The 13,700-nt window shown below is 36.1% G+C and overlaps 1 protein-coding gene across 1 annotated transcript in view; it reads left to right on the top strand.

Annotated features, from left to right (window-relative positions):
* Window positions 1-13,433, top strand: part of LOC105386242 (muscle calcium channel subunit alpha-1) — a 58,057-nt gene extending 44,624 nt beyond the window's left edge. Inside the window, exons 21-48 of the mRNA XM_048631124.1 lie at window positions 1,103-1,238; window positions 1,473-1,639; window positions 2,406-2,493; window positions 2,752-2,859; window positions 4,106-4,158; window positions 4,258-4,395; window positions 4,513-4,627; window positions 4,759-4,889; window positions 4,977-5,202; window positions 5,335-5,433; window positions 5,653-5,685; window positions 6,097-6,282; window positions 6,441-6,543; window positions 6,842-7,005; window positions 7,329-7,426; window positions 7,511-7,599; window positions 7,688-7,828; window positions 9,004-9,169; window positions 9,451-9,459; window positions 10,113-10,281; window positions 10,356-10,461; window positions 10,538-10,613; window positions 10,705-10,788; window positions 10,926-10,963; window positions 12,541-12,644; window positions 12,759-12,865; window positions 12,938-13,004; window positions 13,106-13,433. Coding sequence (XP_048487081.1) covers window positions 1,103-1,238; window positions 1,473-1,639; window positions 2,406-2,493; window positions 2,752-2,859; window positions 4,106-4,158; window positions 4,258-4,395; window positions 4,513-4,627; window positions 4,759-4,889; window positions 4,977-5,202; window positions 5,335-5,433; window positions 5,653-5,685; window positions 6,097-6,282; window positions 6,441-6,543; window positions 6,842-7,005; window positions 7,329-7,426; window positions 7,511-7,599; window positions 7,688-7,828; window positions 9,004-9,169; window positions 9,451-9,459; window positions 10,113-10,281; window positions 10,356-10,461; window positions 10,538-10,613; window positions 10,705-10,788; window positions 10,926-10,963; window positions 12,541-12,644; window positions 12,759-12,865; window positions 12,938-13,004; window positions 13,106-13,315 — 3,211 coding nt within the window. The 3' untranslated portion in view covers window positions 13,316-13,433. The remainder of the gene's footprint in view (window positions 1-1,102; window positions 1,239-1,472; window positions 1,640-2,405; window positions 2,494-2,751; window positions 2,860-4,105; window positions 4,159-4,257; window positions 4,396-4,512; window positions 4,628-4,758; window positions 4,890-4,976; window positions 5,203-5,334; window positions 5,434-5,652; window positions 5,686-6,096; window positions 6,283-6,440; window positions 6,544-6,841; window positions 7,006-7,328; window positions 7,427-7,510; window positions 7,600-7,687; window positions 7,829-9,003; window positions 9,170-9,450; window positions 9,460-10,112; window positions 10,282-10,355; window positions 10,462-10,537; window positions 10,614-10,704; window positions 10,789-10,925; window positions 10,964-12,540; window positions 12,645-12,758; window positions 12,866-12,937; window positions 13,005-13,105) is intronic.
* Window positions 13,434-13,700: the final 267 nt, after the last annotated feature.

The raw sequence follows: 13,700 nt of genomic DNA, 5'->3' as shown, positions 1-13,700 counted from the left end.
CTCTTTATCTTGTTTAAATTTATTTTCTGCTGAATAAAATATATTTTTTCTATTATAAAATAGGTAAATAGTTATAAACTTTTTGCATTTATATTACAGTTTATAATACACAGCTTCGCATAAGATTTAGGAGGTCCTTGTTACTGTTAAGCATAGGTACTTTAGTTATAAGTTGATTTTCAGGGATCTCGGCATGGATACTAATCATTATAGAAATCTAGTTTTAATAGAAATCGGCTGTAGCTTTTTTCATTTTCTATTCTACAAAGATGGCGATCAAAATGAGGAAGAGGGTGCGTTGGTGACCGCCCGGCCCCGCCGCGTGTCGGAACTGAATATGCCCAATCAGACTCCACCAATACCGAATGCTAGTAGTTTCTTCGTATTTTCACCGACAAACAGGTGATCAGAATCAGTAAATTGGTGCCCGTCCTGTGACTCATTGCAAGAACATTGGTGTTGTCTAAATTTACCGTGTCCCTGTCTGCGGTTTCACTCTCGTCATTTCATCCATTGTTCAGTTTCATGTCTAGCTTAGTGATTGTCCCTGTGTCAACTAAAATCGTCAATAAATGCACGATTGTTGTAATGTTTTCGTCAACATCTAGATCGTCGTTACTAGGAATTGGCTATTCAAAATTTATAGCAATGAGATCACCGGGTGCCTTTCAAAATGGGTGTTTGTCGTTTAGAAGTTGGGTAATTAGATTTAGAAATCTAGACTTGTCGGCATGGTGTCTTCCCTTAGGCTGATAGACTAAACTCTACTTCATATTAGTATCTGCCTTGTATTTATAATGAAAGCTTCCTTAAATGTTTTTTTTTACATTCTGCATGAATTTTAGTTTAATGTCTGCATGTGCTTTACATAAATATTTCAATTCGTGTTAACATTGTGTGTATTTCTTTCAATGTGTTATTTCAGTGTTACTGTGAAGTACTTTGGTTTGTTTTATCGATGTTGTGTTAGTGTGAATTTAAGTATTTATTAAGTACCTAAAACTTAATTGAAATCAAATGCAATAATTAAAAGACTTTTATGTAACAATTCAAATAATAAAATATATTTTGTAACGTTTCTAATCTTACTTGAAATTTTTAGGTTTCGTGTACTTTGCTACAATTTGTCAGCATCTTCCACATGGGGCAACATCATTCTGGTCTGCATCATGTTCTCGTCAGCTATGTTGGCTGCTGAAGACCCTTTAGATGCTCAGCAGAAGGGGTTTAGAAATTGGGTATGTTATATAATAATTTTCATAATGATGCGTGGAATTCATTACAATTGATCAAACCGTTATTCACTTCACTATCCTTTTTCATTTGCTTTGCTCGAGGAGTTTCTCTCGCCATTTATTCTCCTCAGTGACTGAGCCTTTGTGAAATTTAATGAGATACAGTATTATTATGACTATCGACAAATTATGGTAAATATTTGTCGAATATCTTTTTATTCTCTTCTATTCTTCCAGTTGTTGAGTCAATTCGACGTGTTCTTCACCGGCATCTTCACGCTGGAGCTGTTCCTGAAGCTGGTGACGTACGGACTCATCTTCCACGAGGGCGCCTTCCTGCGCTCCGCCTTCAACGTGCTCGACATGCTCGTCGTGTTCGTCTCCCTCATTTCCATGTTTTTCAAGTACGTTTGTTTCATTGTTATTTTTATCTGAACGACCTGTTGAATCTGCTGATTCTGAACTGTATTCAATTCCTGCGGCCGTACCAACATCGACACATTTGAGATTAATAATCTGTAAGGCAGCGTTCCCACTACGCCGGACCGGCAGATCTGCCGCGCCGGTAAATCTGCCGGAAGAGCTAGTGGCTGTACAATTTATATGAAGCTATTCACATTACCCCGGGTCCGGCATTTTTGCCGAGCCCGGCATTTCTACCGAACGTTTTGTCACTACGAATTGCCGGTAGAACGACCGGGCCCGGAGTAATGTGAACGAGTTTGTGCCGGTATCTGTCTGTATAAAATAGGGTGTACCCAATGTTTTCTTTTATTTTGCCTTCTATTAAGATACCACCACAACACAACAATTTCGTCTTCCATTGTGCGCGCAGGTCCAAATTCAACTGAGGACTGTCTGAATTTCTTCCGGGATCCGATGTAATGTGAACACTCTGTCCGGTGTCCGGTTTTCGGCAGATCTGCCGGTCCGGCGTAGTGGGAACGCTGCCTAAGCAGCGTCGATCCCCTGTCCAACATCTGTCACATCCATACAAGTTGTGTCTGATGTGGCTAGAGAGCAATGCTGCTTGATTATTAATTGCTAATGTTTGATGGTAGTAACCACACTGTTGAATTCTGAACTTTATTCAATTCCTTCTGAATCGTACTCATATTATTGGTGTAATAACACTGGTTGTCTTCAATTAAAAACTAAAATTTGTTTTAGGTCTGGAAGTGTGTCTGTTGTGAAAATCCTGAGAGTGTTTAGGGTACTGAGGCCTCTTAGGGCAATCAACAGGGCCAAAGGCCTTAAGGTCAGTATTCACTACGGTTTTCACAACAATAATGGAAAAAAAATACTGGTCTATAGTAAAAATTTAAACTTTTGATTTTCTGATATACTGGCTGAAGAGTTAATAATTAATTTACTAACTGATTTGTGTGTAAGCTAAACCTGTACTTTTCTTCATATGACTGATATTGTTACAATTATTTTAGTATTTTCTTCGAATTTTCTTTTTAACTTTATACAACTTTACTTTGTATCTTGATAATTTTTTTAATGATTATAGCACGTTGTTCAATGTGTGATCGTTGCCATCAAAACGATTGGGAACATTTTGTTGGTTACATCGTTACTGCAATTCATGTTTGCTGTCATGGGCGTACAAATGTTCAAGGTAGGGGGATCAATGGACCACGAAAAAATAACACAAGTCCTCCTTAACTTTACATCACATTTTCATAATCACGAGTGTTGAAGTGAACCCATATTTATTATCACCCAATTATCAATACTCTCCGTTTGTCTCCCTTGAATTTTAATACACCTTTGGGTAGGATTTTTACAAAATAGATGTGATTCTTTTACTATCTCTATCGCACTCATTTCTCATGATTGAATTTTATAGGCGCTAATAAGAGGTGCTTATTTGGAATTAAGTTTTATTGTTTACCAACTTATCTTGAGTTAAAGTCAAATACAGAAATACTGGAGCAGCAATTGCGACTCAAGACCTCCCTAGATGTCTGTGTTAGTGCATTGTAATGAACAATAATATTACACATTTTTTTATTTAAATGCAGGTCTGTATTTGTTGTCAATGTTAAACTCCTTCGTAGTGTTAGAATGTGTCATAGAACTGTTAATGTATGGCATGAAATCTATCTACAGATCGTTCTGACGATGAAATATTTATTATTTATTCCGCATGCCATTACAACCAATGTCTGGATAAAACCCAAAGGTGTAGTGAAGCCCTGATTGCCTAGACTAATACCTACTATAAGTTAAAGAATAACCGATCCACCCCTACCTTGGCATTTCAGAGTCAACCTAGTCCAATTAAATCATAATGGTCTAACTTGATCCCGCAACAATATAACATTCCTATCAAACAGCCATAACAGTTAGAAGCCCCCTTTTTCCTATGTGAATAAACCCTTTGTGATTAAAATTTTGCTTGTCCTCTTATGTCCCGATGCTGCGTGGTTACCGGAACCTTTTGGACTTTCCTTGACCCCTGGTAACGTATGGACCCACTAATGTGCATTTGCCCTGCAGTATGTAGTCAAATGTGTGATAGTAGCTATAAAAACTATAGGGAATATAATGCTAGTAACTTATTTATTACAATTTATGTTTGCTGTCGTTGGTGTACAGTTATTTAAGGTGAGATTGCTAAATGAATTACTTAAAATTTGAAAGCATATTAATGCTTATAATTCATGAGAAATGGGTTTTTGATCCTCTCATCCAAGCCACCGTATCATCAGAATTCACCCATATTTTCCTTTCCTTAAAAATTGCTGTACTTTCGTATAAATGTTTATGTATGTATGCATGAACGCTTTCATTGGGTGAAATTAATTTTAAATTTGATATTTTCGTTTAAACAAAATTAAAATGTGCAAGATTGTTTTCAGGGAAAGTTTTTTAAGTGTAATGATATTTCCAAGATGACAGAAGAAGAATGCCAGTAAGTATTTAAAACATTGGAACATTTAAAAAATATTTAAGGTAACAATAACATCTTAGGACGTAGCTAAAGGATTTTATCAAATATCTTTTCTTACAGGGGAACATATTTATTGTTCGAAAATGGAAACTATTTAATTCGTGATAGAGAATGGACAAGATATAGCTTCCACTTTGATAATGTTATGAAAGGAATGCTGACTCTCTTCACAGTTTCTACTTTCGAAGGGTGGCCTGGGTACGTATGTGCAGATGACTTTAATATTAACGTTTCAAAGCAATATTTTATGTATTTAAATAATAGGAGTTGCATGGTGAATGATCACTGTTCCTAATATTTATAATTAATTTACAGGTTATTGTATGTCTCAATAGACTCGAATGCGGAGGATCGTGGCCCCATTACAAATTTCCGTCCAATCGTTGCAGCCTACTATATAATTTATATTATTATTATTGCCTTCTTTATGGTTAGTATATCGAGATAAGCTAAATCTTAGTCAGTGTTTATACCAAAATATATATTTTTATGAAATTTATAACATACCTACGCTACGAGTGCATCAGTCTATCACATAGTTAATGATAAATTTGATTATAGGTAAATATATTCGTTGGTTTTGTCATAGTGACATTCCAAAATGAGGGAGAGCAAGAATATAAAAATTGTGAATTAGATAAAAATCAAAGAAACTGTATTGAATTCGCATTGAAAGCGAAACCGATCAGAAGGTAATTAATTAAACATATCGGTATATTTTTACACCAAGTTATACCGAAGAGACTAGGTACCTGCTAATGTTTAGTTTCTTTTTACAGATATATCCCCAAGCATCGCATTCAATACAAAGTTTGGTGGTTTGTCACTTCCCAGCCGTTTGAATACGCAATATTTGTTCTCATCATGATCAACACGATCACATTGGCTATGAAGTACCACAACCAACCAGCAGAATACAGTAAAGTATTGGATATGCTCAACATGGTTTTTACAGCCATTTTTGCGTTGGAATTTATTTTTAAGTTGGCGGCGTTTAGGTTTAAGGTAATGTATTCTTACATTTATGATAAATCTGTGTAATATTTGAATCTAATCTTGAATTTAATTAGGTATAATTTAATTTAATTTTGAATCTAATTATTGTGATATTTATAATATTTTTTACTTCATTTGCAGAACTACTTTGGGGACGCATGGAACACATTCGACTTTATCATTGTTTTAGGAAGTATTATAGATATAGTATTTTCGCAAGTTAATGAATTAAAGAATCAAGTAAGTAAAAGCATTTGTAGAAATTTATTTATACACTCGTATTGCACGCACAACCTAAATAATTCATTGAAATTTTATTATTTAGATTCAAACAATCGCAGTTACTGTCCCGGGCATGGAAAAAATATATGTTGTAGTTGTAACACATTGCATTAAGAACTTGCAAGTAACATGCCACTAAATGAAAGCTTTGTAAATGTATATTAATATTTTTTTCAGGGCAGTGGACTCGGAAAATCACATGTCGTTAAGGTGAGTAATTTATATGTTTAAAGCACCAACTATATTTAAGCTTTTAAGGTTCTTCACCTGTATGCAGAAAACAAAAAACTATTCAGTACAAAAAAAACTTGTGGGCTAATAGCAAATGTCGATATAAAAAGCCGTAAATGTTATAATATGCACAAAATGCTTTAGGTGTCGTGAATATAATATACAGGGACAGTAACGAAATACAAGTGTAAATTACACAAACCATATTTCAAATCGTTGAACCACGATGCTTAAATATAGATTTACGAACAAAAGGTTCTTTTTCGTGTCATTGAATTAATCTTAAGCGTCGCTACCGCATTTGTTAAAGCCAGTCATTTGTTATATGTTGGGCTCTAAGGAATGCCTTATGGTATTCTGGCGTTTCTTAACATTTTAAGTAAATTTCAGGAAAGCTCCATACCTTCAATAAACTTCTTCCGATTGTTCCGTGTGATGAGATTGGTGAAGCTGTTGTCTCGAGGCGAAGGCATCAGGACACTGCTGTGGACTTTCATCAAGTCCTTCCAAGCTCTTCCATACGTTGCCTTACTTATCCTGATGCTATTTTTCATCTACGCAGTAGTGGGGATGCAGGTATAAATCTATAAAATGAAAAATAACATTATCTAATCCGTTTTTTTTTACAATATAAGAGATTTAAAATTATAAAACAAATTCACTTTACAAAAATTAGAAATCTTCACAAAAATAGAAATATCATCAATGACTTAATTTCTTTGGTGACTTTACAGGTATTCGGGAAAATAGCAATAGATGATGAAACGCCAATAACAAGAAACAACCACTTCCAAACATTCCCTCAAGCCATCCTAGTGTTGTTCAGATCGGCCACAGGTAAGCATTCATTAGAAACAAAAATGTGAGCCACCGAATGTGTAGTGGTTGTTGGTGATCCGATGCTATGTCGAAAATCATGGGTTCGGTCCTGGGCTGGCCAGATATTTGTTGAAAGAAAAATATATGTATTCGGGTATTTGTATTTACACAAAAATCAACATGGGCCTGGGATCGAACCCGCAGCAGCAGTCAGAGTCACTAACCACCAAACAATCCGGCCGTCCAAAATTCTGGAAACAGTATAAGCACTATTTATGTTAAGTAAATCAATGATGTCACCTTTGTGACCACCCAGGTGAGGCGTGGCAGGACATTATGATGGGCGTGTCGCCGGAGCCCGAGGTGCGCTGCGACGACAACTACCACGAGGAGCCCGGCGAGGACAGCGCCGCCGGCAGCTGCGGCAGCGTGCTCGCCTTCCCCTACTTCATCTCCTTCTACGTTCTGTGTTCCTTCTTGGTGAGTGTGTTTGATTACTTCATTGTCTTCTGCGTTCTGTGTTCCTTCTTGGCGAGTGTTTTTGATTACTTGATTATCTTTTACGTTCTGTTCCTTCTCAGAAACTACGTAGGTATATTCCCATACTTCATAATGTTATGTGCTTTGATCATTAGTAAATAATTATTTAAAGGATAAGATTCACTAATCTATAGTATTGTGCCATTTATATTAAGACAAAAAGATATTTCTTTCAAAGTACTGAACTCGTCATAAGATGAATAATTGAATAGCAGATGCTTTAGAACCTCTTGCTAATGTAACATATAATTTTATATTTTCAGATTATTAATTTATTCGTCGCTGTCATTATGGATAATTTTGACTATTTAACTAGAGACTGGTCAATATTGGGACCACACCACTTAGATGAATTTATAAGGTACGAATATTACTGGAAGAATGTAAACGTTACTTTTAAAAAAGTATCTAGATAATCTAACATACAAACTCTTTAAAATTCCAGATTATGGAGTGAATATGATCCAGATGCCAAGGGTCGGATAAAACATTTAGATGTAGTCACTTTACTAAGAAAAATAAGTCCACCTTTAGGTAAATCGTCGTTATGAATTGCATAGTGATTTGTAAAGGCAACTTTTGTAAAGCTATACTTTACCTAACTATTTATATTCATTTTCAGGTTTTGGAAAACTTTGTCCACATCGCATGGCCTGTAAAAGACTTGTATCTATGAATATGCCCTTAAATTCTGATGGTACTGTACTTTTTAATGCTACTCTATTTGCCGTGGTTCGGACCTCGCTCAAAATTAAAGTAGAAGGTACGTATTAGGTATATTGTAACTGACATAATATAAATAAATAATAAATATAAATATGTGGGGACATCTCACACACGGCCATCCGACCCCAAGCTAGGCAGAACCTGTGTTATGGGTGTCGGACAGCTGATATATCTACACAAATACATAGATAGATAGATACTAAATATAAATATCAACACCCAAGACCCGAGAACAAATATCTGTGTTTAAACAAATATCTGCCCCAGCCGGGAATCGAACCCGGGACCTTCGGCTCAGTAGTCAGGGTCACTAACCACTACGCCATTCGGTCGTCAATGATGTTGATTCTGAAGGCAGAAATTCTAATTTTAACGCTGTCAAACTAAAAAAATTGCTAGCATAAAATGAAAGAAGAATGGCGAAATCTGACCCGCTTTGCGTAAGTTAGCAGCCACTAACCAAACCTATTTTAAGTTATTGATAAAAATGTCTACTATCAGGGAAAAATATTTTAAAAAATCTAAACCATGGGGTTCTTGAGATATTAGGGTTCAAAAGTTAATTAATTATTTTTTATTTTTTCGTTTTATATGATTTTGATGAATATTACACGCAAAATAAGTTTTATAATGTAAATCATGGGATTCCCAATACATAGTGCATCGCAAAATGTATTACATGATTTTATTTATGCAGATAATATTATAATTATTTTTGCACATTTCACACTCAGAAACCTATGTTTATAAAGAGACGAATTTCAAAAATTATTTTATTCTATTCAAGTTCCCGTTATCCCGGAGTAAAATAGAATACTTTTTATACAGGAATCGCCACGGGAACACTTTTAAAAACAATTTTTAGCTCGAGGGTAACATCTATTACAGTAGAAAGACTTGATCTTTCAGCACTTATATCTTCGTTCTCCCATGCCTCATAATAATAAAATTAATACCAGTATATGCTGTAGTCACGGGCTACACATCAGTGTATGTTTCATCAATGGCCGCTCTGGGTCATGGCGCCATAGAGAAATGGCCATTCTCCTTTACGGAAACAATCATAGAGTCGAATTTTAAACAAAGAAATTAAGGTGTTGACGTCTCTAAATTTAAAATTTCCGCCTTCAGAATCGATATCAATATATCACCAAATAACACGTTAGATGTAATATCTATCAACAATATTAATGTGTAACTATTGCATCGCAGGTAACATAGATGATTGCAACACTCAACTACGATCAGTTATAAGAAAAATATGGAAAAGAACTTCTCCTAAACTCCTGGATCAGGTAGTGCCACCTCCTGGTGACCCCAACGAGATCACTGTCGGCAAGTTCTACGCAACTTTCCTCATACAGGACTATTTCAGAAGGTACAGCATTTGTTTCTAGAAAATAATGTTTTAACAATGAAGATCTGGTCTCAGGATTTTATCAGCTAGGTTTCAAAATTAAAATAGGTATTATTTTGGAAATGCGGTAATTTTGAGATACTTGTTATGTTCCGGTAACTACGAATTGGATAAAATATCGATATAAATAGGAACAGCTAATTAAATTGTATGATTTGTTTCAGTTTTCAAGTTTTTCTTGATTTTTTTACCTCGATGACTTAATAATTTTTAAAACTGATAAATGTATTTTTGTTTCATAGGAATCACGCGTAAGTAACTATGTTTGAAGGAAACCGTATGGTATTTATTAGGAAAGACCCCTGTTTTGTGAATCCCTAAACTAGAAATAATAAAATGCGCTATCGCGTGCCCCCGTTTGAAATATTCCGCAATAAATAGATGACTTCATCATAATTGAAGTTTTTATAATTTGGGTTGATGCCTGCATGTATACCTTAAATAAAACTGAATAAAATGTTGGTTTGCTAAATTAGATAATGGTAAAAAAGATAAATAACGTTTTGGTGTCCAAGCATGCGCATTACATTACACTTGATACGTTAAATACTGTGATTGTGTCCATTTGTACGTGTATCTGTTAAAAATATGAATAAATTTCATATTAATATTATTATTATTATACTTTTCTGAATTTATAAAAATAAATGTGAACTTCAATTTACCAAACGCAACAGTTATAAAATATGGATATTTAGGAAGCTTAGTAGGATTTATTGAATCACCTTACGAACATGTTTTCCACCATCAATTTAAGTGGAAGACTTTAAAATATTTATTTTATGTTGGTCTAAATTTCGCGTACCAATTTCATGAATAGATTTATCTGCATAAGTAGACTAGACATCAATAACATGTATTTAGTTCAGATCTCAGTTGACGGAAAATTATTTACCTATTTCAGATTCAAAAAACGTAAAGAGCAAGAAATGCGGCAAAATGACGAGTGTGGTATTCAAATGACACTCCAAGCTGGATTAAGAACTTTACACGAAGCCGGTCCAGAACTAAAGAGAGCCATATCTGGCAATTTAGACGAAGTTGTGGTTGAAAGTGATATTCCCATGCATCGGGTAAGTACTATTTTGTTAGTTGCTTATTCATAAATAATTTGTAAAAGATAAACCTAAAACATTATCGTTTACAGAGAAACCACTCGTTGTTTGGAGGTGTGTGGTCAAGTATCAGAAGACATGGACCTAATCGTCATTTCAATCATACAAAACATCGAAAGCCTGGCGAACCGCCTCAAGGTAAATTTATCTTTCCAGTCATTACTGTTATTCCTTGTTCATGTACCTACGCAATAATATTTATAATTTTCCACAGATGGTGTGGGTAATCATCTCAGTTCAATGATGCAGCGCGAATATGGAGGATCCCCAATGCCGCTGGCACCGAACATGTGAGTTGAGATACCTAATATTTATGTCTATCAAAATAATAGTTTTTCATTTACACGGTTTCTACTATAAAAGGCGATTTCCTTCTTCCAGGGGCAATGGACAACCTAAGGAGCAAATACCATTAAGACCTCTTATATTTAACGGAGAATCTGAGAAGATATATCAAGTGTTGGAGTGAGTACCTAGTTTTCTTTACTATTCACAATAATGTATAAGATAGATAATAGGATATGTGTTCTAGATTTAATACCTAGGTAATGCAAAGAAATATGGAGCAGTCCATAAATAATCTAACGTGTGCATTATTACAGAAGAACGACAAATGATTTAAAGAACGCTAGCTACAAAGGTAGTCAGTTTTATTGCGAGTGACTTTAGAGTGTGATTTTATTTATCTTCACTAAAAGGCTGGCTGGACGATGTAACAGTATGACATACAGATAATACATACCTACTTAGATTATTAAGACATCATCCAGATAGCCTCTTATAATTTCAATGCATCCAATACTAATACCTAACGATGTATGTTATGTTAACTCTAAACCCACATTTTTCTCATTTCACCTCCATCACGTGTGGATGTTGGTAATGTATTCACACACACACAACACAAGCAGCAATCAAAAGTCTAACTATCCAGAAATGCTCGGTCAGATTGGCTTAGCTTTTGGTTGTGTCAATTATCTGTCGACCCCAGCTGAAACTGCTCTGAGAACTAGTCCAGTATCGAGACAAAGAGTTCATCCAGAAGACTCGACCTCTTCCATAGAAAAATTAGCCATACCTCGTAAAGCCTCGCCTGAGGACAAGACTCCTTCGCCGAATACGTTATTTGATAGCGCAATTCAGCCGAAGATATCTCCATACTTGGCCAGTGAATACACGCCAACGACGGAGTCTAGAACGATGACTCTGTACGGCTACAATGCGGCTGCTAAGCTGCCGTTTGCGTTCTCTCACTCGAAGGACCGGGTGCCGAGGGGCGGGGAGCGGCGGAGTCTGCGCTGCTTCAAGCCTCCCTCCACAGGTCGGATGGTGCGCAGCGCCTCGTCGGGCGCGGCCACGCATGCGCCGCCCCAGCTTGTAGCTCGACCGCACTCGCCAGGTCCGCACCATTACCAGGAAGCTTCCTTCAACATACTTTACATTGATGTGTTTCTTTGTAATTGTTACTATACTTACAATCTTCGATAAATATTCTTACTTAATACTATTAATAATTACATGAAGGAAGCTTTCTTTTCTATTAGTAATTGAAAATACATTACCATGTTTCAAGGATTTCAGTGCAGCAGTCTTTGGATCGAGACTAAAGGTGGAAAAAGTCACTAAGCTTGAGCAAACAATTTCACTTCATCAACGCTAACAATCAACACACACTCTTGCACATTTAATTATTTTTCAATAATAAGTTTGAGCATTTAACACAAATTATTCTGTTGTATCGATTTACAACAAAAACTTAACACGTGTTTATGAATTCAACTAACAGCATGACATTACAGAATTTTGTAACCAAATAGATATACTAATTAAATTTTTGGGCAATGCAAAACAGATGCTTCTAGAATCGATACAAGATTATTTTGGTATCATAATTATGTTAACCATGGAAGTGTGTCAATTTCAAGAACATTAACCATGTATTTTATTTAGTTATTCGTATTTGCATTTAGTATCACTAATATGCTTATCTACAAGAACATTATCTAGTAAAAAAGTATAATTTTAGAAAGGCTTTGTAAGCTTTTAGTTTTTAGGTAAATAATAATAAATAAATATGTTACTATGAAGCAAAAACCATTTCGGGCATGACATACAGCTTCAACCATTTTAGATTTTCAATTTACTTGCGGATCAAAATACGATTTTAGACACGTAAATAAACAATAGGTCATCAAAGTAAACAAACCGTCATTTTAGGTGGGAATAGCACCGGCCGCGGCGTGATGTCACTCCCGGGCAGCCCTCGTGGGACCAACAACTCGGTACCTGTCGTGGGATCAGCTGAAAGCCTTGTGACCAGAGTTAGTATGCGTAAACCTTAATTACACATCTATTTGATAAAATCCAGTGTCAATATCTAGACGTTTTTCATGCTATTAATCTTACCTATATTTTTTATGTGTTTCATTTCATAGGTCCTAACGGAGCAAGGACTAGGTGAGTATTGCGATCCAGAGTTCGTGAGGAATACATCCAGGGAGATGCAGGAAGCACTCGAGATGACTCAGGAGCAAATGGACAGGTAAGGGAACTAAAATAGACATCTGCATTAATGTTAATATGGTTTACTTACAAAATTATTATTTTTTTGCAGAGCGGCACATCAACTCATGGTGCAGGAGAGAAACTTGAAGCAAGCTCAAAATCAACAAGCTCAGATTGTAAGTTGCTTAATCTGCCTTTAATTTGATCCCTAACACAAATAACCATTTAATGCGTGTTTCGAAATCGTACTAACCTCAGTTCTAGCAGTGATATAAAGTATTGTTTGCCTTCCTCAGGGCGACATGTACGCTCGACAGTTCCACCCTTTTCACCAGCCGGCCACTATGTCTCCCCCGCCGCCTTACAAACGGTTATAGCACCAACTGAAGAGCTGCGAGCGGCCGCCAGCGGCGCCGCCGCCCCCCTCCCCGCGCACCCCGCAGCGCCCTCTAGAAAGCGTCGTAAACGACGTCCTATATTGGTGTAAAAGTTGCGTAGTACCATTCGTAAAACTTAAGATTTTTCTTATTATCTGATAACTACATAAGGATTTGGTGGTGATATTAGTATGGTTCGATAATTACTTAGGCGTGCAGTTATTCAATTATTATAAATAAATAAATAAATATGTGGGGACATCTCACACACGGCCATCCGACCCCAAGCTAGGCAGAACCTGTGTTATGGGTGTCGGACAGCTGATATATCTACACAAATACATAGATAGATAGATACTTAATATAAATATCAACACCCAAGACCCGAGAACAAATATCTGTATTTAAACAAATATCTGCCCCAGCCGGGAATCGAACCCGGGACCTTCAGCTCAGTAGTCAGGGTCACTAACCACTACGCCATTCGGTCGTCAC

Source organism: Plutella xylostella, chromosome 27 (genome assembly GCF_932276165.1).
Source record: "Plutella xylostella chromosome 27, ilPluXylo3.1, whole genome shotgun sequence".
Classification (NCBI taxonomy): Eukaryota; Metazoa; Arthropoda; class Insecta; order Lepidoptera; family Plutellidae; genus Plutella; species Plutella xylostella.
Note: the sequence above shows the minus strand (reverse complement) of the source record. Positions and strands in the feature narration are given on the sequence as shown.